Genomic DNA, 23,116 nt, shown 5'->3' on the forward strand with positions numbered 1-23,116 from the left:
CATATATCTATACTTTAAGTAGAATTTCATCAGGATAACTTACCCTTTGCAAAGTTCAAAGCCATAAAACAACCAATTTCTTCATCTTTGCTCCTACTGTTGCACCATACAATAACTTTATTTTTATCCAATTTTGGTGCGCAGTTAAATTCCAGCTTGGAATAATGTTTTCCAATTATTGTTTCTCACTCTCTATTTTTGAGTTTAGCACTTGCAAGAGCCCAAGCTCAGTAAAATTACAGCAGTTTCTAGATGGAAGTGGCAGATAGAGCTGTTCCACAGTCAGAGTTACAACCCAGTTCCATTTCTGAAGATTTCTTTTTTGCAAATAACAAGCTCTTACAAACCATTGTCCTTAATTCCCTCAGCTCACACTTTTCTCCCGACCAGCCTGGATGTGAGCCCGTGTGCCATGGGAGCTCACTGCATGGACTCACTTCAGTCAGCTGTTCCATAACCTGAGTTTGTGTGACCCAGGAGCCCAAAGTGTCATTGCAGCAGCACTTCTCTCAACAGTGACTGAGCCTTAGTACACAGAAAAGTACTGTGGTGACAAACAGCAGCTGTAACATTGCTGAATCTTTGATCTGTTTATTCCTAGCTTGCCTATCTTGTTATTAAGCTATATATTATACAGATTTTTCTTTCAAGCACTGTCTCTCGCATAACCAGCACTGGTGTAAATATAGAAAAGCGTAGTTTCCATGACAATACATTCCATAGTTACAGCCAGCAGCCACTATCATTAAAACATGAATCACAGTGCTACCTTGAGGTGTGAGCACACTACATCACTGGCCTTAGAAGCATTAATTTGGGATGGGGGTGGCATGGCAATATTTTTAGGAGACACTACTATAAAATGCCTGGAATCTGTGCTATTAAACTATTTTGGCCCTTCTAATAGCCACCCATGTTAGCAATTTCCGTGATCAGTAATTCCCAATCTGTACCAATCATTAGCATTTTGAAGAGAAGGATGCATCACATCTGTACTTTTCAATGTTTTAAACACGATGTCCTGATTGAAAACCGAACTCAAGCACACAAATGTGATTTCTGATTTAAATGCATATGGCCTAATTAAAATCACCTGCATTTAGTTCCAAATTCTGATTTCAAAGAAGGGAAAGACAATCAGCCAGTTAACCTCTTGGACCATTCAGATCTTACTGCATTCAGCTGGCTCATGTTTTCAAAAGGGAAGACATATCTGTTCATTAAAATTCCCATTTCTTCCCCAGCCCCTGCCACTATTGCAGATTTTCAACCAGAACAGGTTTCACCTGTGATTTCATTTCAGTGTTAAGATGCACCAAACAGCAAGCACCCGAGTATTTTGCAAGGCACGAAATTCATCCCTTCACACTTGAGCTAATCTTTGCTTTCAAGTGAAAAACAGTTACCTGACACACAGTCATTTGGGAAAATCTCAGAAAAGGACGATTTATTCCAGTGACAGATTTGAATAATAACTCATGTTGCAATTGGCCAAGACATTTATTTCCATTAAGTGAAAATCACATACAAAAAAATGTCATAAGAAAACATTTGCTCAGAGATCTTTATCTTTTCTTTTTTTACAACAGCACTCATCACACACACAAGTATATTACCACTTGCCAGGAAAGGCATTTAAATCACAGTCATACTGCAGGAGCAAGTATTCTTGGAAAATCTATGTCCAAATTTTTGTACTAAGGAATATGCAGAAGAACAAAAATTGTGGGTGTTACTCTACGAAGAATCGACGGATCAGTTTTTTTGAGCCCTCCAGCCTTCTTTGGCTTTGAGTGCATTGATCCAGCCACTTGCTCACAGCCAGTCTGATAAGACCTCTCTTGCTCTACCAGCCCCTCTGGAAGCTGCCAACAGTTCAGCTCTAGGTTTTCCAAAGATGCCTGTCTGCCTTTCACAGTGCACCATTTTGTGGAAATGGATGAATTAACTTGCAACTGAGTTGCATTTCAGGAAGTATTATGCTCATGTTTGCATGGTATTTCCTTGCTTCCTTGCTTAATGTGTATATATCTCCTCCTGTACTGGAGCTATTTCAAATAGTAATGCTTAGCATAGGACCTGACAAATCATGTGAGAAACAAGATCACTATGAGAAAAAAAAAAAAGAAAAAAAAAGAAAAAAGAAGACTTGGAGAGGCACAAAGAATTTTTAGGTATTCACCTTTGACTATCTTATGATACTTAATTTTAGGATTTCTTAAGTCTCTGCTGTTTCTGCTGAGAAAATTGCTTAAGTTTTGGTTACTATGGTATACATTTATGTATTTCCCCTTGCCTGATTTCACTACTCAACTTTTTTTTTCCATTGCTATACCATTAAAAATTCCATTAAGCCTTACAGCATACATTAGGTATGAGAAAATCACGATGATCTATAAACCCTTGGCCAAGGTATGTGATTATTAACTTGCTTCTAATCTTATGTTAGAATTCAAAACCATCTTTGCTGTTCTCTGAAGTCCCTGAATACTAATCAAGACTCTTAAAAACAAAACCTGTCTCTGACAGTGATTAAAGAGAAGTTGTCTTCTCAAAGAATCAGATAAAAGCAAAAAGGCTTGTTGCACCACAGGCAGCACATACAAAGGGAACCAGAGAAAGTAAATATAAAACAAACTTGAAAGATCCCCCATCAAAATAGAAATGATTGCACACAACTGTCTCACATGTTCCTTAAGAACAAAATACAGTCTCACACCTCAGTCTAAACCAAAGTCTTTACAGCTGTTCTATCTTTGGAGAGGCTCCACTTTGGTCCTTTCAAGGACCTCAGCTATGTCTACACTTTTTGTAAGCTGGTCATTTTAGGGTATACAATGGGACATGCACTTAATTTTGCTCATTTTTGTCTATCAGTGAGTATCAGAAGCCTGGGCTTAGTTTGCCTGAAAACCCATCTCCCTCTGGAACAGTAATCATAGAATGGTTTGGGTTGAAAGCAACTTTTAAAGGCCATGTAGTTCAAATCTCCTTCAACAAGCAGGGATGTTTTCCACTAGGTCAAGTTGCTCAATGCCCTGTCCAACCTGGCCCAGGATGTTTTCAAGGATGGGACATCTACCACCTCTCTGGGCAACCTGTGCCTGTGTTTCACCACCCCATTGGAAAACAAAAATTCCTTATATCTAGTCTAAATATAGTTTCCTTTAGTTTCAAACCATTACCCCTTGTTCTATCACAACAGAACCTGAGAAGATTTCTGTTCTCATATTTTATAGAGGCCTCTAAGTATTGAAAAGCAGCAGCACAGAGCCTTCTCTTCTCTAGACTGAGCAATCCAAACTCTCAGCCTTTCCTCATAGGAGAGACATCCCAATCCTCTGATCACTTTTGCACTTGCTCCAATGGGTCCATGCCTTTCCTTCACTGGGAATCCCAGAGCTGGATGCAGCACTCCAGGGGGAGTCTCACCACAGTGGAGTAGCTGGGGAGAATCACTTACCTCAACCTGCTGCTCACACTTCCCTCGCTCCAGCCCAGGATATGTCCCACCTTCTGGGCTGTGAGCTCATATCATTGAAGTCTTCCCAGGAAAGACCCCACAGTCACCAGATACCAGCTCAAGAGCTGCTAATTTGTGATCTCCCTAGACCTCATGCAAAACTGTGTTTGAATTGGTTCCAAGGGGTGATATGAGATTTAACTTTCATGTGCACTTTTAGAAACAGGGATAAGACAACTTTTTTTTGGTGTGTCCAAAGGCTCAAGGAGCAGACAAAGTCTGGGCTGATCCTGCCATGAGGAGGAGGTGAATAGGGCCACTGGGGTGGAGATGGAACAGAGAGCTCCAGGGACAGCTGTGTAGAAACACATTTGCCACTTCTGTGAGATGTCATTGGGACTGCTGGGACCCACCTATTCCACTGTCATGAGCAGCATCTGCTCCATCACACACAGTGGCTTGTGACAACTGATCTCATTTTCACAAATCACTGTATGGAGACAAGGATGAGCTACCAGTTGGTTCCTGCCAACAGAAGACCCTGCTGGTTCACTTCACCTAGAGATGACAGGGACATGGGGATAGAAAGTTCTCCTTAAGTGCCTTGCAATCTGAGCACGGAGGCAGAGAGAAAGGCAGAAGATAGACTGGATGCTCTGGAAAAAACCTATGCATCAAGAATTCACATGTGGTAGGCAGCTTGGAAAACATGACTCAATCTCCCCACCTGAAGATGGAATTAATGCCTTCTAATTAAATGCCCATATCTCTAAGTATGCCATCCTATAACAGTGATTTTTAAGTTAATGGGAATGCTCTTACAGAAAGTACTCATGTTCATAAGTGTTTACACATTATAAAGAGCCACATTCCCTACATTTGTAACTAGTGAAAAACTGTCTGAATTATTTATGAAAATAATTTTGATCTGTTAAATCATTTACAAAGTCACCAACTGCATATAATTTTTTTAAAGTAACTTCTCCAGCCAGGTATAAATTTCAAACAAAAATATGAGAGAGGGGAGAAAAAAATAATTAAATATCAGCTTGAAGGAGAAAATCAAGCATATTGCTGACAGTCCTCAACAGATACAAAACAGCTCCACTTATCTGAAGATTCCTATTTATATCTTGTATTAGCATTTTTAAGGTTTTCTGTGACAAATTAAAGAGAAATAAAGGCCTGAACCTGCTGGCACAGAGTGGAAACATGCACACAGAATATTTAGAAAATATACGCCTTACTTTAATGTCACTACGTAGGCCACTATGTAGGCCTACTTATTCCTCTACATTTTTATAGTGTAATAAACATGCACCTAAAAGAGCTTGAAATGATGAGTTTAGCAACCACATGCTAGAACTCACCAAGGACTAAGAGCTGCATTATTTACCCAGGCTGCTGGGACAAAGGAGGGCTTAGTCTACAGGGAATTTTGTGTTGATACCCTGTTGCTTTCACTAAACTGGCCAGCTCTGCTTGTCAATGTGTACTGAACACATCTTTGCTTTATGCATTGAGTGGAGGTGTCAGCTTGGCCACAGAACTCTCCTTGTGGTCACAAGCTCTGCACTCATGTCCTGTGTGCAAGCAAGACTCCTTCAGTAAGAAGCAGTAGGATTTGGTAGGAATTTTCCATTTGTTTTCCTGCCTCCCCCTGAATCCACTCTACTTCCATTGATGAGAAGTTTTTTCTGGCCTTCCAATTCTATCTTTTTTGTTTATTCTGAATCTTGGCGCTGATATCTTGACCAGCTTTCTCAAAATGTTGCAATGGAAGGAACAAGTAACAGTTAACTTCTATTTGTCCTCTCCATGTCACTCATGACTTTATAAATGAGTTGTACATCCTCTCTAGCTGGTCTATTTTCTGTTATGAAAATTTGTACCTTAATAGATCTCAGCCATTCTTATAAAAACAGCTTCCATATATTTGAAGATGATCACTAATTATCCCAACTTGTTCTACTGAATTCTTTCAAACTTCACCATAGCTCATGCACTATAAAACCCCTAATGCCCTTGGTGTTTTCATCTAAAATCTCCCTGTCCCTCTCAAAGTGAGCATCCCAATGGTGACACTGCCCTGCAGAAAAATTCCTCCCATCTCTCGCTTACAGTATTTCTCTAAATATGGTCCAAGTTTTTTACATCAGCTTTGCAACAGCCTTTCATTTTTCCCTGAGACTCACTCTGGGATACATTTCTACACCATTACACCTTTCTCTGCTTTCTGGCTAATCAATACACATTTGGTATTAGTGCAATTGGATATCCCTTACAACATGCAACACTTAATATTTGTACTTCATGTTATTGCTTTCAGGCCATTTATTTATATTGAGCTTTACATATGACATTCCTCTGATAATTTCTGGTGTTCTGAAGGGTATGGACTTCAATAAAAAAAGCACTTGGAAGCAATTCTTCCTGGGATTTAGACTAGCTAGGGCACAGAGTGTTGCAGCACCAAAAAGTTTCAAAGGGGAAATCCACTTTCAAGAAATATATCACTGGTTTCTGAGGAGATACATGCACAACTTAAATCTCACTGCCTTTAGATCACACAGAATTGAAATGCTGGTGATCATTAATGACCCACATAGATGGGAAACTGATAGGGGCCATACCCAGCTGACAGCAAGTAAAGAATCTACTTTCTAATAGTCATGTGTGAAATCTTTTCATGATCTAAATAAAAAAAAAATTACCAAAAAAAAAAAAAGCCACAAAATTGAAACCAAATTAATAATCCCAAAAGAACCCCACAAGTAAAAACCCATTACTATTACCTTGACCATTTCCTGGAAGTATTTTGTAAGGCCCTGGATTAATTTTCAAATCTGGTTCCCATAACTGGCTTTTGGTGGAAAACCAGTGCCTCTACGACCATCTCGTGTACTGACACTTTCAGACTGCTGCTGGCAGCCTCAGAGAGGAACCACCAGAACCCAGCCTCTATTACTTGTGTCATATGGTACTACTATTTAGAGAGAAATAATAAGCATAAAGGAAGAGTGCTTGATGAAAGCAGAAGTAAAAATAAAACCGATGATACATCAGAATTCACGAGAAGGTCAGGCTATTTGACCCTTTGGAGAAGTGAATTTTCCACATTAGTAGCATTTTGAAAGAAAATCTGTAATCCTGATTGAAAAATATCATTCAACTGAGCTATAATTGCAGGCATAAATAAATAAATAGATACAAAATAAGAGGACCAGGCCTAAATCTAAGTCCTATCATTTAAAGTCTTACATTACTTGCTCCTTATTATAGTGTGCAAGATTTGCTCTGGCTAAGGGTGAAGGCACTCTGGCTGGGAGAAGCAGATACACAATTTCATGCTAGAGTTGAACTCAGGCTGTCACCACATGTGCTAGAAACAGGAGAACACCTTTGGGTTCCTCTGTGAAATTTTACTCAGAAATTCCCCCTGACATATAGAGGAGGTGGTTCTGATTGCCAGATGTTTGAACTCTGACAATGTTTTTGGTTTTTACAATTTTTTCTACATATAAATGTACCCAACTTGCCGGTTGCCATTAAAAGTGAGCATTTTCTCAGCAGTCAGGAAGATTGTCAGTGATTTCCTTCAGATTCTTGTTACAGGAAATTCTGTTCTCATTTCTGGCAAATGCCACTATCCTCACAGCTTTTGGCATTTAATGGTTTTTCAGCTATGAAATTCTGATTCCATAAAAAAACCAACAACCCAAACCCAAGAAAAACTCACAAATAAGAAACACAGTTGCAGTCACAGCTAAATTCTGTATCAAGTTTTCCACCAAAATTGTAATAAAAACACCTATATGACATCATCTACTTTGGCTCTCTGTTTGCTGGCATTTCTAACCTCACCATGCTAAGGACAGACCATGGATCTTGGACACAGTGGACACACAGGATCCCCTCAGGTGTATTTAGGGGAACAGGGGCTGCAGATCCCTCTGCTAAATATATCCACTACACATTTGGGAAAAAAACACTGTCAACAAGGAAAAATCATCAATGCCCACCATTGCCTTTTTGTAGAGCGAGCTGCCCTTGACTCCAACCCAAGCAGAGGTGCCACCTGGCTGAAGAAAAAGATTTCTGAAAGACTTTTTATTCTCTCAACACTTCCTCTGTGTCTTTCTTGGTAACCTGACCAGTTCTTCACAGTAGGAAAAGAAAAGGTTACCCAGAGAAGGCTAGAAGGGTGTTGCTTTTGTGTGTGTGGCACAGACAGCAGCCTCTCTCTACCTCCATGGGCTGATGCCCATTCCCATGGCCTTAAATATGAGCTGTAAAGCCACATGGCTCACAATAAATCAGATGGAGGAGAAGCAAGTTTAATTCTGGGTTGCCTGGGAATCCTATGAATTCTCTCATTCATAGGAACCTCTGGACCAGGCACTCTCAGTCACAGAGCTCCCTTGCTGCTCACAGTTCTGGCTTGACCCTCTTTGCTGGGGCACGTCCAGGGAGAAGCACAGGGCTAGTGACAACAATCCTTCCCAGTCAGCACAGACCACTGTCCCTTTACAGCACCCTTCTCTTTCTAGAATGCCTTTTAAAGCCAGGGCAGGGACTTTTCACCCTGACAGCACTGCCCAAACACTCTCTATCCCTAGGGCTAGACGGTACAAGCAGGGTCTGTCACTGTTGGCCAAAGGGAACAGTTCTGTAAATGGAAGACATTAAGGAAAAGCACACCTTCAACTCTGTGTAGGTTGGGAATGTCTCCTACTCCAATGCTCTACCACCCTGGGGAAGGGGAAAGACCTTCCTAAAATGATGTTATACAAAGGAAATGTGTCCTCCAAAGAGTCCATGGGAATAATAAGGTGAAATAAAGGCAAACTTAAGAGAGTTATAGGAAGACCCAGTGCACAGTCCTCTACAGATGACATTTTTAATGCCTCTGAGATGAGGAGCTAAGTGGAAAATCAATGCGCTTCTGAGGGAAAGGAGCCAACAGAGCTTAAACTGCTCCCAGGGACTGCAGGCCTATGAGAGCCTGCAGAACCCTCCTGAGCCAGCCCCCAGCTCTGTGTGGTGACTGAAGACCATCTCCTCATCTACCACAGGTTGAAGGGGCTGCTGCCAGGCACAGCATGGCCCCAAGACCATGGTGCCACAGGCACATTCAGAAATGCCAACATGGCAGCGATGTTAACACAAAGGAACAGGCACAAGCTCAGCTTTGGCTGTGGAACAGGAACCTCCCTGTCCTCCTCATAACTAAATTCACACCAGTCACCCAGGAAAGGAGTGCAAAAGAGCCCAGGACCAGAGCTGTTTGACTCTTGCCTGGCTGAGAGCTGTTGTGAGTCAGCCAGACAGACAGACGGAGAGAACCATAATTCTCAGGATGGCAGCATCCTTGGTGCTGCCCCATCCAGGTGTGGGAATGAGCAGGTTTGGGGCAGTGGTAGCTTACCTGGGGAGAGTTGCCCTCCTGCTTCTGTTCAGTCTGCAATGCAGCTGACTTGTCTGGAGCAAGCTTCCAGGAAAAACAAAAAAAGCAGGCTGGGCAAAGTCTGCTCACAGGCTCTGCTGCAGCAGGAGCATCCATCTTAGATCCAGTGGAGGAGGAGAGCTTGGACAAGCTCCCTTTTTAAAGCAACAGTGCTCCCATTGAGTCTGGCAAGGAAGGGGAGCGCTGTGCCCCCAGCAGTGGTTGTGCTGGATCTCTGAAGAGCATTTATAGGCATTAGCTAATTGAGCTTTGCAAACACCCTTTCAGCAAATAAACATCACCTGTCAAGATTTACATGTGCAGAAAATAAGCTGAGCTAATGTCACCTGCTGCAGAAGTAGCCCATGATTTTAAGGTGCCTGGACCAAAAGTCTCTTGGCCTGATTTTTTTGGTGCATCTGTAGGTTCCTCTGACTCTGACAGCGCAGAACATCTGTATTCTGCTTGTAAATAAGAGTGAATATCTGCTTTTGAAAGCCAACCTCAGGGGTATTTCAAGTTGGAAATGCTATAAAACAGGCACAACAAATCACCAATCCTTAGGGTAATGGTGGCTTTTATGACTAAAGATATCTCAGAAGAAAATTCTAGAGTCAGGTTTAATCAGATTTTGACTGTCTGCTTCTTTTCATGCATCTAGACAGGCTGTGGCTTCCCCATGGATTCCTGTGGACCTGCTGACAGAGATTCAGGGTCTGAAAAGGAAAATAAAACTTTCCTTGTCCAGGACCACTTAGTCTGCATGATCTGAAGGACAAGATGGGACACCCTGTCTGGATCCATCACTACCCTACAAAAACTGCCATTTGGAAAACAGAAAAGTTATCCTGAGTTTTTCCTTCTGTGGCCACTGGCCACTCTATAAAATGGAGACAACAGGTAGGAAGCAGGGACATGTGGGACATGCCACATGGCTGGGAGCTGGTATTAACAGAGTGGTACAAGAGGTTTGTTCGGTTTGCTCTTTATTCTCTTCAGACCATATTTTTGTTCTATGGTGGACCCTTAATAAACATCACACTTTTAGCTCTTAGAGTGCTTGACTAAAGAGCTATAAAAGATGCCTCAGAGGCTGCCCCTCTACCAGGTTGTTGATGCTGTAGCAGTACTCAACCCAGGCCCAGATTTTTAGTTAGATAGATGCATTCTGGTACCTCGTGGGATTTTCCCTTGTAGGCTGAACAAGTTTGAAATTAAAATTAAAAAACAGGGCAAGTAAGAACACCCACTAGGGCCTACTTCTGATTGTAGTACATAAATAGCTTTAAAAGTCTCAGGTTTCTCTCATGCAGGGCTCCAAACTGGAGAATTCTCTTCCCCTACAGCAATAAGACAACAGCTGAAGCTCCTGTTGTCCTTCAAATTGTGCTTCAAGGTACATCCATGTATTCAGACAGCCTGTTTTTTCCTCCAAACCTTCCAGATGTGTGAGAGCTACAAGCTGAGTATTCCCCAAAGGGATAGGCCTAAAGGAATTCAAAGTCCTTCGTTAGGCACTCTGTCAATGCTGCAAGCATCGCTATTTACTTGATGTACTCTTTTTATTACATGTGCCCTAAGGGAGTGTGCTGACCAAAGTGTCTTGTAAATTGAATAAATAAACAAATACATAAGCAAGCATCACTGCCTTGACCAGCTCATGGTGTGACAGGAAAGTCTGTGTGGTTTAATGTGGTTTTACACAACAACCCAGCTGTCTGGAATGGCTTGTTTGATCCTCACTAACCCTGGCAGGCTCTTCCAGCCCCTTCCTCTACCTCAGCAAAGACAGAGGATGCCTCTCTTACTTTTCAGATTTCTAAGGTCACTTTACTGATTAAATATGTCATTTTAAAAGCTTCCTGTAGTGTAAAACCCACCAATTTCCTTCCTTCATCTGGAAAATGGGTGAATAATTTCATCATTTGCTGTTAAAAGGAATGAAGTAGTATTCTTCTCCGATTCTTTCCCTTTCCCCTGTTGTTGACCTGCCCCACTTCACAGCTCTGCAAAGTCATGATCTCTTTCATTCTTACTTGTGTGTTGTTTAGAACAAAGTACTTCTCAAATATATATTTTAACAAAACCTTAGAAAATATAGCTGTAGCAGTCAGAGTCAGGATTACAGTGCAAATAAAAAAAAAAAAAAAAGGTGCCAGCTGGGGAGATAAACTGGCTTAAGAGAAAGGACAGCAAACAATATAGATATGGGAACCATTACCCAGTAAGGGCTGGCCACCCAAAGCCTTGCACTGCTGCTTGAGCAGGTTTTACAGCCTGTGCACATTGCTGGGCTGCCTCACAAAAAGCCCTATCAGTGCCCCAGCTGGCTTGTACACACCTAGAAGAACTGAAGCCACATGCAGTCAGGTCTTCATGCTCATGAATGTTATGCATGTGAGAGATTTTACAGCTGTGAGTCATCATCTTTGCCTACATTCATGTGCTCCCTTCCACTCTGGAAGGAAAGAGCTTTCATTCACGAAAAGAGAAAATATAGGTTTCAAGACAGATCATGATGCAATCACACTCTTTTATAGTGTTCAGCTTCTCGTTATGAAATATGATTCCCCTGAGGCATGACTATAGAGTGTGGAAAAGTGAGTTAAAATGGAAAACAGGTTGTGCCAGCCACGCCTCTAGGACTGCCCAAATCACTTCCTCTGACTGTAGACTTCCCTCATGGAGCTGTTTAAAATTTTCAGGACAGTTATCTTAGACTGTCTTCACATTAAAATGCAGTAAGTGTTGTTAGGATGATCTTTAATATAGAGCTTAAAGAGACTGAAGAAATGAAGATGAACTGAACTTGAGACTGAACATAGCCCACGTATGTCCCAGAGCTCCGTGCTCTTTCCCCCTCAACCATGTTGCAAAATTATTTTGGGGCAGGGTAAGTGCCATAGTCAGGCTTTTATGTGGGCCAAGCAAAAAGAAAACAATATACCCTATTTCTCCCAAATATGTGAGGCCTCTGTTCTCCTTGGGGCAGATACTGGCCAAATCAAATTGAGATAAAATCAAAATCGGGAAAAATGTCAGAGAAGGGTTATTTCTGAGGGGACATTTGCAGAATCCTTCAATTTGGATATACTCCTAAAATTGTTTCAGAATAGGAAAATAAGGCAGGATGCCTGCTTTTTTGCCATGAGAAACTGGAAATGTTTGACCTTAACATATGATTAGCTGTTAAATGACTTTCAAGGAGACTTTCCTAGGATAATCTACTTAGCCTTTAGCACTCATTTATCGCTTCATAGTGGAGATTAGGGTTAATTGTCAAGAACAGCATTACTTAGAGTATCAACTACATTTTTTTCAGTTAAGTAAATTATTCCTTTATGGGAATAATGAGAAAATTTTATGTCCTCTTTTCCTGTATTTTATGTATTGTTATGGAATAGGTGACCATGAAAGTCATGTAAGGAATGATGGAAATTAAGCACTCTACAGTTGAGAAAAAAATCACCAAAAGAACTGAAGGACTTGTGGTCACCCAGAAGGTTCTTAAGATATTTCTGAATTATGGATATGATGGTCATCACTTTTTGCTACCAGGTATTGGCCTAGACAATGGTTCTAGGTAGAAATTAAAGAATCCTGATAAATACTTAAGTAATTAAATCAAGGCGAGACTCAGTGTCTGGACAATGAAAAAAGATTGTGGTTAAGTTTATGATTTCTAGACATGCTCTAGATGCTTACAAAAAAATTATGTCCAACTGAATCTAACTCAGGCCAAGAAATTCAGCATACTTCATAATGAAACCTCTTCAGGGCTCTTCCCCTGCAACTCACACAGGCCACATCCAAAGCACTTGATCTTGGGTTTCTGTGGGGATTGAAAGACATGGACCATGCTATACTAGCAAAGCCAGTTTATTACACAACTCACTCATATTATTTATAGTTCTCTAAGTTCAATGCTGAATTTTCCACTGGGACCCCTTTGCTCCTGTGTTCTCATGCAATCTTTTTGGTTATCAGGTCCTTGTTACATTCTTTTGTGTTAGCAATGTCCTTGTTACATTCTCTCTTGTCAGAGCAGTTAGACTGACCAGACATGATGTCTTCACTTCTGTTCTTGCCTTGAGTTTATCTCTCCCACAGCTTCCACTGTCCCTGGACCAAGAGGTCAGCAGCATCATCCAGCTCAGCTTCTGTAGCTGTCTGATCTTCCACAGGTTTCCGTGACACTAGAAATCTGTGTTTCTTCTGTGGGTGTATGGGGATCCTAAATATCCTGGGATTGTGCTGGACAACTCTGTAGTTTCCAGACTGTGCACTTTCTTCTCTAGCAATTTTTGTGTCATGGGATATGCCCCAGAATGTTTGTTTGGCTCCAAAAGCCAGTCAAAGAGTGAATTTACATTACGCAACATGTACAGAGGATAAGGCCCTTTGAATTAGCTGGGAAGCTAAAGATATACATGGAGACACTGACACTGGATTTTTATCACAACGGGTCCTCATACATAAGAAGGAATTGTAATCAAATCCTAGGAGGCAGCTGAGAGGTGGCAATCAGAATCTCCAGGATTAGAGAATGGTGTTTATCACTAATCCTTGCTCAAAATGACATAGGACTAAGGGTAATGGTTTTAAACTGAAGGAGCCGTAGTTTAGGTTAGATGTAAAGAAGAAGATTTTTACAAGGAGAGTGGCACAGTTTGTTCAGAGAGATGGTAGATGCTCCATCCCTGGAAACCTTCAAGATCAAGATGCAGAGGGCTCTGAACAAGTGGGTGTAGTCGGAGATGTCCCTGAACATTGTAGAAGGGTTGGAATAGATGGCATTTACAGGTTCCTTCCAATCTACCCTATCCTATAATTCTATGATTCTGTGATTCTCTGACATTACTCTTGTCTTGTTCTGGGACATTCAAACACCAAGAGCCCTCTTCAGCAAAGGTAGTTTGCCAGAGTACCCTGTTGTGACTGCTTTCAGCCTGAAAACACTCAAGGGTCAGGTTGATTGAAAAATTACCTTAATTTAGCAATTGATTCTGCCTCAAATAAATTGCTCCCATATGTTTACTGCTAATCTATGGAAACTCCTCTTTTACTGGAAATGAAATTAAATTCCCTCACATTTTTCACAGGATAAAAGTACAGACACAGTCAATCACACGCTCAACAGACATGTGATGTCACTTTACCATGAGTTCAAATAGGCAGAGGAGTGTGCAGGACTGTGGTCTTTAGCTTTTGTTATTATTACCTCTGTTTCAGTATTATCATTTAAAAGATCTTTGTCCTCTCATAAATACCTCCCTCAGTTTATTTCTGCCACTTCCTAACATATGAATTTTCCTATATTTCTCAAAGGGTAATGTCCATGTACATGCAGCCAATGTTAGAATCTCAAGCAAGCACAATTTTCTGTCTTTTATTTAGTGATTACTGCAAATTAAATTTGTACTATACTGTGTGAGATGAAAATGCCACCCCCGAAGGCTTAGTAATCAAAGTCAGACCACTGAAAATTGTTCTGGAGAGGTGAAAAATACATATTTATCGATATATTAATTAAAATATAGGTAACTCATCTTCAGGTATTATTAAAAATTACAGTGTTTAAAGAAAGCAATTCATTCAGCTGTGAATATATTCTTGTTTTACTCTGGATGATTAACAGAAATAGTGAATTGCTGGAATTCTATTATTTTAATCGGAAACCACTTTTCTGAATAAGATAAACTGCCAGCCACAACCAATAATTATACCTTTTTTCCTAAGTATATGCAATAGTGGTGTCTGGTTTTGACTATTGCATTTTCAGCCATAGGAAGGAGCTAAAGTTACATAAATTTCCTGGAAGAGTACTTAGACAGCTGTTTACCTGAAATTGTGCTTGTTTCTGGCATCAGTCTGATATACAAGTTATTTTATAATTGTGGCATAGAAGTAATAAAGAAATTGCTGAACTATTAGTACACAATTTATGCTTGCCTGTGTACCTCACAAAAAGATGCTTTTGTATTTTTGATGAATATTGCTAGTGATAACACCAATATATGGCTTCAGTTTTACTTCCTTTGCTGGATCTTTATGTGCAACAACAGATTTAAACAATTTAGCACATGAGAATAAATATTAAAAGAAGAGGCATTTATGTAGCTCCTCCGAGTTTAACAATGCTTGCACATCAAATTCTCCATCTATGTACCAGGGACAAACACAGCTACACTTGGTTTTAATGGGAAATATTTGTGTTAATATTCCACGTATCTATGCAGATTGAAATTAGGTGCTGTCTAACTTTAAAGGATGCTATTCTGTAAATTGGAGTTGTCAGGCTGAGCCAGGCTCATGCTGGAGAACTGGCAAGAGCCAAAAGGTGGGAAACTGCCTCACCACCAAGGCAGAATGGCAAACCACAGCTGAACCTCCCTCTAACGTCCATATGAGATTTCTGGTTACTGGTAAAAATTACTTTTCTAGGATAAACTGGTTGCCCCTAGGATTCCTCACTTCATGTCCTATATTTGGATAACAACCATCTGGGAGGTCCTTACATCTGTAAACCTGAGCTGTCTTTAAATTAAGAGAACTATTTACAGGGCTTCTGTAACTGAAGGTGATGGTGCAGTCACGTGAGTGTAGGTTGACATCCTGAGGCTCTGTCAGCTGTTCCTTCCTGCCACCTGTACCTACCCCTCCATGTCCCAGGCAGTCTTCTCTTCCCTCTCTGCTGGCACATCCCATCTCTGCCAGAATATCATGAAGCTTGTGTCAGATCTTGGCACAGGAACATAAAGATGAGAAGCTGAGCAGGATTCAAGAGCCATGGGAGAATTATATCTACTACTGTGGCTGCTGATCCATTATGAGAATCACAGCCAGAAACTCCCATCTGGAGTCTCCCACCAACTGCTCCTGGGCAGGTTTCGATGCAGTGGTATCAACAAGTTGAAACTTCGCCCTAGAGAGGAGTTTAAGCAGAAGTGGAAACTCCACCCATAATTAGTCCCTCTTATTTGAGATCTCAGGATGCACATGGATCATATTTTAAAGCATTTCTGTGCAATTAGGTGGGTTAGAAACATCCTCTAAGGAGGGCTATATTAGAAACATCCAAAGGAGGATTGATTTTAAATTCCACTACTCTGTTCTACTGAAAAACCTGAAAAATATCTTGAGACAGAGGAACACAGTTATGAACTGACCGTTCCTGATACTAGATATTTCTGTAGAGGTTTCTTACGGCTATCTTGCACAAAGCAATATATTGCCATTTTTTCAGTACAGACACATTTCTCATCTGACAGTTCTAAGAATGTTTCTTTTTTTGTACAGAAAGGAAGACAGAAGACTAGGACGTTTTTACTTGGAGCAAGGAATGTTCTATGCCATGCATTATTTAATGAGGAAAAATGTAGATCACAGAATCTCAGGATAATTCATGTTGGAAGGGAACTCAGGCAGCCCTTGGTCCAAACTTCCCCTCAAAGCAGGATCAACTATGAAGGCAGAAGAGGTTGCTCAGGGCTTTTTTCAGTTAGGTCCAGAAAGATTCCAAGGATGGAGACTGCACTGCGTCTCTGGAAAACCTGGCCCACTGTTGGGCTGTTGCAGAATGAACCATGTGTCCTTATGTCCATTTTGAACCTCTCTCATTTCAATCTAGGACAATTACCCCTCATCCTTCCACCATTTGCCATTCAGGTCAGTGATTATTTGCTCTTGAAACCATGCCTTCCTATAGGCTGAATGATGCTTGGTCCTTTTCCTCAAAGGGAAAGTGCTCCAGCTCTGACATCTGAATGGGCATCTCCTAAACTTGCTCGTATTTAATAAACATCTGCTTTGTTCTGGAAGATGCATGGAGTTTAACAAGCTTTGAGAAGAGGAAAGTAACCTCTTTCCTGGATAGCCTGGCTCTGCTCCTGCTTATACACGTTGAATTTAATGAAGTTTTTGTTGGCCTTATTCTCTAGACCATCCAGGTCTGTAGATGGCAGCCCTGCCTTTAAGCATGTCAACTTCTCCCTGCATTGTGGTGTTTGCTGATGTGCACGTGCTCCTCATCCCCAGACTCTGCTAGAGACCAACTGATAAAGAGCAAAGATCCTAGAATAGATTTTTGTGATACACTTGCCGTCAAGGTAGAGGGTGACCCACTAACCAGTGCCCTCCAAGTCTGGTCATTCAACTAGCTTGTTCCTTATCTAGCTGTCCAGAACCCTGGATACAAGAGGAGGCAAGTCAAAAGTCTTAAAATTATATCCATGGGTACTTCTCATTTACATGACTATTCATTTTATTATAGGTTTATGGCAACCATGGCCTTGCCTGAGGTAATAAAATGCAGATGTATGGACACCACTGCATTTTAACAACATTTTGGATGACCTAGAAGAAGCTGGATTACAAACAGAATGTAATTCAGGATGAGATTTGTAGAGATCAGGAGGATCACAGAAAGCAACTATATTCATACGCTCTTTCCATAAACAAACTGTCCTACTGTTACTGCACCAGAAAAGCTCCCTGGGAGAGAAAGGATGGAAGGACAAAACAAACAAAGGCACAAATGAGGAAAGAGAAATGGTACAAGTGGCACACAATCAAAAGCATGTTGGTAGGGAATGAGAGGGGCAAGCTGAGCTGAGCACCCGTGAGGGCAGTCTATTCCCTGGAGGTGCCAAATAAACCAGTGAACACCACACACTGGTGCTCACAGGCGACAGAAGGAGGAAAAGAAAACAGGACTTAACATCTATAGAGCCTCCACCATAAAATCTCTCTTGCAGCCAGTGGGTTTGCCCATGCCTGAGGGAAGTTGGTGATGAAGTTTGATGTGTGCCTGGGGCCCTGGTGAGGAGAGACTTTGCATCCAGGGACAAGATATGGGGAAAAAGAGGCACTGATCCGTGACAGCCCAGTGCTCAGCAGGGCTGTTCAATGTTTTCAAACTAAAAATGCAAACCCTACAACTTTTTAAAAGTAGATCTGTTAAGATTTAAAATTTAATAAATTATTACATTTAAAATTCAAGCACAGTTTATGCTAAACCTGGGCTTACTACAATTATTACAACCAATTAAAGATATAAGAAAGTGTATTGCAACAGTTATTAATTCCCAGATTTGAATGAGTTAAGGAGTACTACCTTCTCCGATAATGGCACAGCTGAAACTGAGAAAATGCTGCTTTTTTTACAACAGCTTGATCTTCATAAATATGTCAAATTACTCTGTATTGTACTTTTTACAAAAGACTGTATGCAAATATTTACATGTTTTCCAAAGGCCAGTACTTTCTGCTTTTGTTGTGTAAATAAGCATTTGCCTTCATTTCTTTGAGTTTCTGTTTATTATCAGATTCAACAGGAATATTTTCATCATGTGAATTAATCCACTGAAACCTGAGAAAAAGAATCAGAAATTAATTAGCCAACATGTTCTCCTTTTACAACTTACAAATATAAGTCAGATAGGAGAATATGAGAGCTACAGTAACTAAAATTTAAGGAACAAATGACCCACTTTTGAAAGTACCTAAAAACATGAGACTTTGAAAAGTATCTACCAAGACTAGCTCTCAGGTCTGCTTTAGTTCAGCTACACTGGTAGTATTGAAAGGGAAGTGCTTGGCTGCTCAGTGGTTTTGAAAATCCCAGGGGTTACCTCTTTGTTCTGTTACACACCATCACATCAGATTTTCAATTCACATCTTTCCAATGAATTAGCCTCCAGTTAAACTCAAATCTAATTTTAAAATAAAAAAAATTAAGACAGAGAAAATATCTTATAAGTGATCAAATTTATTCAATGGATGTGTGAGTATCAGTATATCCTTCCCTCTAGGAAATAAGGAAAACCAAATTTTCTTTAAAAACTGTGTCTGTCTGCACAGCATTACATTAAGTCACTGGACCAGTAATTGTGAAAGATTCCTTAGGACATAAAATGCATACAAAATTAAAAAAAAAAAAAAAAGACAGTTTAACTTAAGATTTCATGCTTTTGATTAAATTCATGTTTCTGACCAGTGATTTAATTCACTTTGACTTAAGTCAATCTACATTGCCTCAGGTTCCCTATCTGTGTATTTCACTTTTATAAAATGGATGATATTAGGATGAGTTCCTTTCATTAGCCAGTGTGCCTCATTAGGAAGAGGAATGCTTCTTACAGCTAAATTGGATTTTGCTCTACTCTATGGTTCCTTGGTCCTTTGCTGATTTTTCCTTCAGTAATCAGCCAGAAACACAAGGGTTTTTTGTGATGTGGACACTTGTCCACTAGATGCTGCACTAAGCCCACCTACTTATTTCATACCTCCATCCTGCTGTGGACAGAAACTGGACTTCTCTGACTAATTCCTTCAGTTAGCCAAGTTACCTTGGCTAGATGTGAGGTGCATGAGCTTATGGAGACAAGGTGCTTTCATCTAATAGCTCAGCTTGGTTTCATCTTTGGTCTCAGACTGGGTGGTTACTTGCCAAAGTAACCACTAACACAGGTTAGTGGTTATGAGCTATTCTACACACCTATACACTCACAAATATTCACTCTGGCATACTGAAAGAGGCTTTAAGTCCCTTTCTCCAATTTTGTACCCCTCTTTAAAGAGGGGACACAGCATCCTCTGGGTTCTGGAGCATGCTCTAATAGCATAGATGTGAAACAAAAAGTAGTTGCAGACTTTGCTGTCTGCTCCTGGGGCACAGGACTGCTGGGGTGAAGTCCAGAACCAGCAAGGCAGCTGATGCTGTGGCTCACTTGTAAAAGTAAGTGCCTATGCTCTCCAGGATTGGGAAATTTTACATTTGTTTCTCTCCTCAGATTTTTCTACTGCTGAGTTCAAACAGAACTCAAGCAGAAGAGTTCAAGCAGAAGAATTGTGACTCTGTGCAATCTAATAATTTCCACTTTAAAAAAGCCAGCCAGCTCCAACATTATTCCAGGAGGGAAGATGACACTAGAGTGGAAGAGATGGCAAAGCTACATGAAGGTCCTGTCAGAAACAGACCCACACAGACACATAGACCATGGGCAAAATCTAGGGCTTTTACAGCTCTTTCACTATGCCCAAGATTAGGGAGCCATGGAGGTGGTTTAAACAATTCATCTTTACACTCAGTTGCTTAAGTTGTACTGCAAGTTTAATTCTGCCCAATTGTCTTTTAAGCCATTTCCTCAGGATGTGATTTACTGGTCCAAACAAACATTTCCAAAGTGACACAGAATAAGTAGTTAATTCACCAAACATTAACTCTGTGTAAGTTTTTTTCTTATACAACTGCCATAGGAGGCCACATATTCTTGTACATCCCATATTGGTTTCCCAATCCCTTGAGAAAGATATGAGTTCCTTCCTCTGATATATTTCAGGCCATGTGTCCTTATTGGGACAAATCAAGCTATCACAACATGCTTAAATTTAATTAACTTTTACTATACCTATTTTACTATCCCTTATGTGTGCACACTGGGGATCAAACTTAAAATCTTGGCAACACTGAAAAAAAAATCTTATTATCCTTTACCTTAAATAATATATGTCAAAAACAGATACTGTGATTTTTATTTATTATACTATAATTGTGCTGTATATCTTGCTTCAATCAATTCTAAAATTGACTGAAATGAACCGATTTTGTTCATTGGGCAAAACCATGGTAATTTTTGAATAAAAAAACAGACCTATGCTTGAACTCCAGCCTTCTCCTTCCAAAGCATGTTACCCTTTATTTTGGAGCTAGTTCTTTAATACAGATTCACAACAGAGCAATGGATACAGAATGAGCTGATTTCCCAAACTGTGCTTGCCTCCTTGATGGAGAGTGGGAACAAAGGTGGATTAAGGCATTTTACTGTGGTCCACTGTGACACAGGATCAAGACAATATCCACAAACTATGAGATGGCTACTCCTCATGAGGGCCAAGAATTTTAACCCACCACTGAGTTTTCCATGTTATATTTAGCTTCTTATGTGGAAAGGAAAAAAAAAAAAAAACAACAACCCAGAACATGACCTGAGCTATCTTTGAATGCTGCTCCTTTCCCAGCTACTTGTCTCCTCCATCCAAGTAGGGAAACAATCGACACTGGCTGTTTCCCTATGGCTTAATTCCTCTGCTCACTTGCTGATCCCAGGTTGGGATATTACAAGGTTCTAAATATCTCACAGCATTTTTTTGGAAAAAAAAGAGAAGAAAGCCCATTTGTTCTCCTTGAGCTGAAATTGGAATTCCAGCTGGGGAAATCTTAAACCAGGTCCCCAGCATTGTGCCAGAAGGATATGTACTCCAGTCATCCCACGTGCTGAGTACATCTCACACAGACCCCATTTTCTGCTGATGCTGTGGCTCTCTTGTAAAAGGAACTGGACTGCAGCACTGTGAGCACTGGCATTTTGTATTGAAAATCAATTTTTAAAAGGTGCCATTGTTCTAGGTCCCCAGGGCAGATACACAAGTTCCAGAAGATACCTGCTCTAGGGGAGTCAGGCACTATGTATCATGAAGCCTGGGAACAAAGGATTCCCTCTTTCCCTCCCTCAAGGTTTTCTTTATTCAGTAGGCAGAGTCAGCACAGTTAATATTATGATATACAAGGACCTCACAACTTAAATAATCATAAATATATACTTCCATGGCAAAGAACGACAACAATGAGAAAACTCATCCTGGTCGCACCAGACAGTGGACAAATTGACACTAACTGTCCAAGGAGTAGATGGGTAATTCTCCTTCAGTTATTGATATCAGGGTTGGCCCCAAATTATCCCTAATCCCTAAAATTATCCCACATTCAAAAGACATTTTTGTTAATACTGAATTACATATTCTGAACCTTTAGGTTCAGGTACATTGAACTAAATGGAAAATTTGAAAGAAAAATTTACAGAAAACATTAGAGAAAGCTTTTGATTTCAAACTGAGTTAGTCACAAAATAGAAACAAAACAAAACAAAAATTAACACTCAGTTTTAAAGTTTGTAGGAAAACTCTCCCCAACCTTTCTGAAATTCCTTTCACTTTTAACTTTTCAGACCAAATTAATTTACTAAGGCAATGTTTTAGGTTTAATACCAGAAGGAATGACTAGACACTCAGATTGAGCTCTGTAGCACAAGACATTAATTTTCTTCCATTTATCTTGTACTGAGCCCAGTAGTTTGAGCTAAACTACATAATTTCAGCCCATGAAAAACTTAATTATTAAGTGCCATAGGTAGGGGATAGAAAAGAACAAGGTGTTACCTTGGGCTTCAATAATAACAAGGAATTGATTAGGTAAGAAATTATCCATGGTCCAAGCTATAATAAAGCCTGAAAAAAATCCCAGGGTTCCTTCTAATCTGACTTGTGGAAAATTCAGTCTTGTCCCCAAGTCTCATGATATATTTAATCCTCACTAGCTAAGATGTACCAGCCAAGAATTTAAAGCAGAGGATTCTCAATATCCCCTCAAAGCATTGGCCTACTCAATCTGACATGCTGTCTCCAACTGCATTCAACATTGGTGTTTTAAAGGAAAGGGGGAAATACAATTTCTGAGCATACAAATTCAGCTTGCTTTATGATGGAAAATAGTCCTTCCTGAACCTTGTGATCAACTAGATAATCTTAAAATATAAGGTTTAAAGACAGAATGGCTACTGACCTGGATCACAGAAACACCTCATATAGTCTTCTGGTTCAAGTGAATATTTAGCAGGGATTTTAGGGAAAAAATAATAAAAAAGAAAATACGTATATAATCACAATATTTAGATCACTTTGTTTACTATCCATTGATAGATTTATCTTCCAGGAGTGCATAACATGTATAATTATACATTTGTGCAGCATAATTACACACTATATCAGGAGCAGAGATTCTTAGTTTTAAATATAATACTTCATATTTTCATGGGGTACACACTAAATTTTGCAATGTGCAAAAAAACCCCAAAGTGAGACTTGATCCCATTCATAGAATCACAGAATCATAGAATGGTTTGGGTTGGAAAGGACCCTTAAAGATCATCTAGTTCCAAATCTCCTGCCTTGGGCAGGGACACCTTCAGTATTATATATATCCATAAATATTTCATAAGTATATGTACATATATATATATATGAGCATTTAATTATAGCTATTATACATCTATAGCTATAGATGACAAGTCATTAAGACAATAATGAGAACTATTACCTTCATATTGACCAGGAAGCATTAGAAGCCTGTTGAAAGCAATGCTGATCTT

At 40.1% G+C, this 23,116-nt stretch overlaps 1 protein-coding gene across 20 annotated transcripts in view; it reads right to left on the reverse strand.

Moving 5' to 3' along the window:
* DLG2 (discs large MAGUK scaffold protein 2) overlaps nucleotides 1-23,116 on the reverse strand; it is a 983,885-nt gene that overhangs the window by 618,819 nt on the left and 341,950 nt on the right. Inside the window, exon 1 of one of the 20 annotated variants that reach the window (XM_077174045.1) lies at nucleotides 8,892-8,989. The exons of 18 other annotated variants lie outside the window; for them this stretch is intronic. Coding sequence is in view for 1 of the 2 variants with exons in the window: in XM_077174046.1 (XP_077030161.1) it covers nucleotides 6,259-6,267 (9 nt within the window). In the remaining variant the exon portion in view is untranslated. Of the gene's footprint in view, nucleotides 1-6,258; nucleotides 6,283-8,891; nucleotides 8,990-23,116 lie in introns of those variants that run through there. One more of the 20 variants, XM_077174046.1, reaches the window with a different exon arrangement.

This window comes from Agelaius phoeniceus, chromosome 2, assembly GCF_051311805.1.
Source record: "Agelaius phoeniceus isolate bAgePho1 chromosome 2, bAgePho1.hap1, whole genome shotgun sequence".
NCBI classification, from domain to species: Eukaryota; Metazoa; Chordata; class Aves; order Passeriformes; family Icteridae; genus Agelaius; species Agelaius phoeniceus.